This window comes from Bidens hawaiensis, unplaced genomic scaffold (assembly GCF_021521415.1).
Source record: "Bidens hawaiensis isolate Kalapana, Puna unplaced genomic scaffold, B.hawaiensis_p1.1 tig00001206_1, whole genome shotgun sequence".
NCBI lineage: Eukaryota > Viridiplantae > Streptophyta > Magnoliopsida > Asterales > Asteraceae > Bidens > Bidens hawaiensis.
The window spans coordinates 1,929,664-1,932,536 of NW_027491069.1; the positions used below are offsets into that span (position 1 = coordinate 1,929,664).

Consider the following 2,873-nt stretch of genomic DNA (forward strand, 5'->3'; position numbering starts at 1 on the left):
TATCAATTTAAAAAAAAAACTAACATGTTACGTGATTATCAGTTATTACCAGCAACAGTTTGGATGAACTCGGCTCATGTGTTAAAACGGAGTAGGGCTGAAACAGATCGATACAAAAAGGGTAGGTCGGGATGGGGTTCAGGTCGAAAGGGGTCAGGTCAAAACGAGCTTCGGGTTAAAACGATGTTGGGTCGGAACGGGTTTCGAGTCAAAACAGGTTGGGTTAAAAAGTGGTTTATTTGAAATTAATATATATTTCATTTTTATTTCTTGATTTTCACCACCGGATACACGTGTTCAAGCTTCAGTTACATGGATGACATTGTTTAAGCGTACCAGATTGCTCGCGTATAGACGTTGTGTGACGCGCTTACCGACATCAGATACGCATCCGGTGCCACGTTAAGCACATAACAACGTCTGGATATGCACGTACCGTTATGAGAAACATACTGACAACGGTAACGTTCGTGCGTACCCCGCTGCATCGCGCTATTACTAGTTAGTTTAATATCGAGTCCGTTGGGTTTTGTTTGAAAAACTAGGGTTTTCCAATCCAAATTTCATTTCTCAATCCTCATCACATGCTTCTTCTGCTAAATCACAAAGCAATCGTCTTCTGTCTGGTAAATCCCCATCTCCCTTAATTCTCTCTCACTTCATTACAAATGTTGTTTAATTTCATATGCAGAACACTTTTAACCCCTGCAAAGCCTTACATCAACCTCCAATCCTCACTGTTTACTACCACATCTTCAAATCGACACTCATTCACAGTCTCTTACCTCATCAACTCATGTGGGCTTCCTCCAGAATCCGCAATTTCAGTCCCCAAACGTCTCGATTTATCGAAATCCCCGAACACGGCAGACTCTGTTCTTGCCTTGTTTACCAACAAAGGTTTCACCAAATCCCAGATTTCAAAACTAATCAGCAAACACCCTCATTTCCTATTATGCGATACCGAAAACACCCTTTTGCCCAATTTCCAAATCTTGGAGTCTGTAGGTCTTCCGAAACGTAATCTCATTGCAATTGTGACTGCTAGCGCGAAACTTATATCCAACACAAAGTTTCAAGAAACAGCCCCGCCGTGTGTTGATTTCTTGAAAACCGTTTTACGGTCGAATGATCAAGTTGTCAATGCCATTAAGCGCTACCCGTTAGCTTTAACTTATGATTTGCAAGTTTATGGTGCGGAGAATATTCGAATACTTTTAGACGCAGGGGTTCCTAAGTCAACAATACAAGCCATGTTGGCGTGGCAGCCGAGAACCTTTTTTACGTTTGCAGATAGGTTTAGGAAAGTGGTTAAGGACGTGATGGATTTGGGGTTTGACCCGTCGAAGACTAGGTTTCTTTGGGCGATTCATGCGATTAGGGCTATGAGTAAATCGACTTGGGATAAGAAGGTGGAGATTTATATGAAGTGGGGTTGGTCTAAAGATGAGATTTTTATTGCTTTTGAGAAGTATTCCGGGTGTATGATAGCTTCAACGGATAAGATTTCACGAATCTTGGATTTTCTTGTGAATACGATGGGTTGGAAACCGAGTTATATTGTTAAGTGGCCGATAGTTATGTGCTTTAGCTTAGAGAAGAGGGTTATTCCTAGGTGTTTGGTTTATCAGTATTTGGGGGAGAAAGGGGTGATTGAGGAGAATGAGGGTTTCAATTTTACAAAATGGTTGATGTATTCGGAAACAAAGTTTTTAAAATGGGTTGTAAAGAAGTATGAAGAGGAAGCTTCTGAAATATTGATAGTGTATCGAAAGCATTTGAAGGAGACAGATAAGTAATTCACTAATTTGATTCTTGACGTGATGATTTTTAGACCCCCGTTTTTATACGGATTAACAATGTGTTTGTTCATTGGCTTTTAGTTCAATATAAATGTCTTTCGTGTTTGTTCATAGAATTGACAAAACCCTTTTTGGGAATTTACAAGTTCTTAGCTTTCTGATTAGTTGAAATCCCAAAGATACTTATTTATTATATATAGTTTGTATACCAATTGAAAAAAGAAAAAAAAAAACTTAACTTTTGTTGCCATAGGTGATTAATGATCAGATGTTAACTCTATTGATATCAAATGAGGTTAGTTAAAGAAACAATAGTCTAATGTAAACATGTTCTTTTCATGTCACGACAGTGCAGTTGATATCAAAAGTATATGGTTCTTTTGTTAAATTAAAGCTAGTATATGGGATAACTGCTGGTGGGGGCGAGGATGAATGCTTTGACATGCGAATAAAATCTTTTGTACGATTACTGCTATAGAGTTCGATGGAGATGGAGGCTATTACATGTAGTTCTACAAACTTGTATCTTACTATTTTACATGCGATGATTTCTGATATGCGCTTGTCATCTCCTCTTTGAGTAATTACTATTGATAAGCATATTGTTCAGATTTGATAAACTAACAGAAATGTGTATCGCGTTGCAAATTACCGTCGTCGCGGCATTGCGGGTTTCCTACTATGTGTGCGTGTATATGTTAACAACAACTCACACACTCTCTAGTCTACTTATAAATTACACCTTTGCTTACAACCATGTGATTTTAACCTACACCACTTGGGAAGGCAAAACCTTCTCCAATTCAATGAAAGCGCTAGGCCAAGAGCCCTTTGATATCTATATATTAAATAACTACACACTCTCTAATCTACTTCTAAATTACACCTATATTGACAACCACCGGACTTGGACCCACACAACTTGGAAAGACGACTTTTTTTTCTTACGACAACTCACACACTCTTTAGATACATATATATGATAGTAAAATATGAGGAGATGATTTATGTAGGAGGAGCTTCCTTGTTATACAAAAGTGAAGAAGTTGCAATGAGAGAGAATTGTTGAAC

At 38.3% G+C, this 2,873-nt stretch overlaps 1 protein-coding gene across 1 annotated transcript; it reads left to right on the top strand.

Annotated features, from left to right (window-relative positions):
- Positions 1–668: 668 nt before the first annotated feature.
- Positions 669–1,799, top strand: LOC143563529 (uncharacterized). The gene has a single exon (XM_077051050.1). It carries the CDS (start codon positions 669–671, stop codon positions 1,797–1,799), a length of 1,131 nt encoding a protein of 376 aa, XP_076907165.1.
- The last annotated feature ends 1,074 nt before the right edge of the window (positions 1,800–2,873 follow it).

Coding starts and splice junctions, on each gene's coding strand:
- LOC143563529 (XM_077051050.1), top strand. CDS start 669: ATGTTGTTTAATTTCATATGCAGAACACTTTTAACCCCTGCAAAGCCT.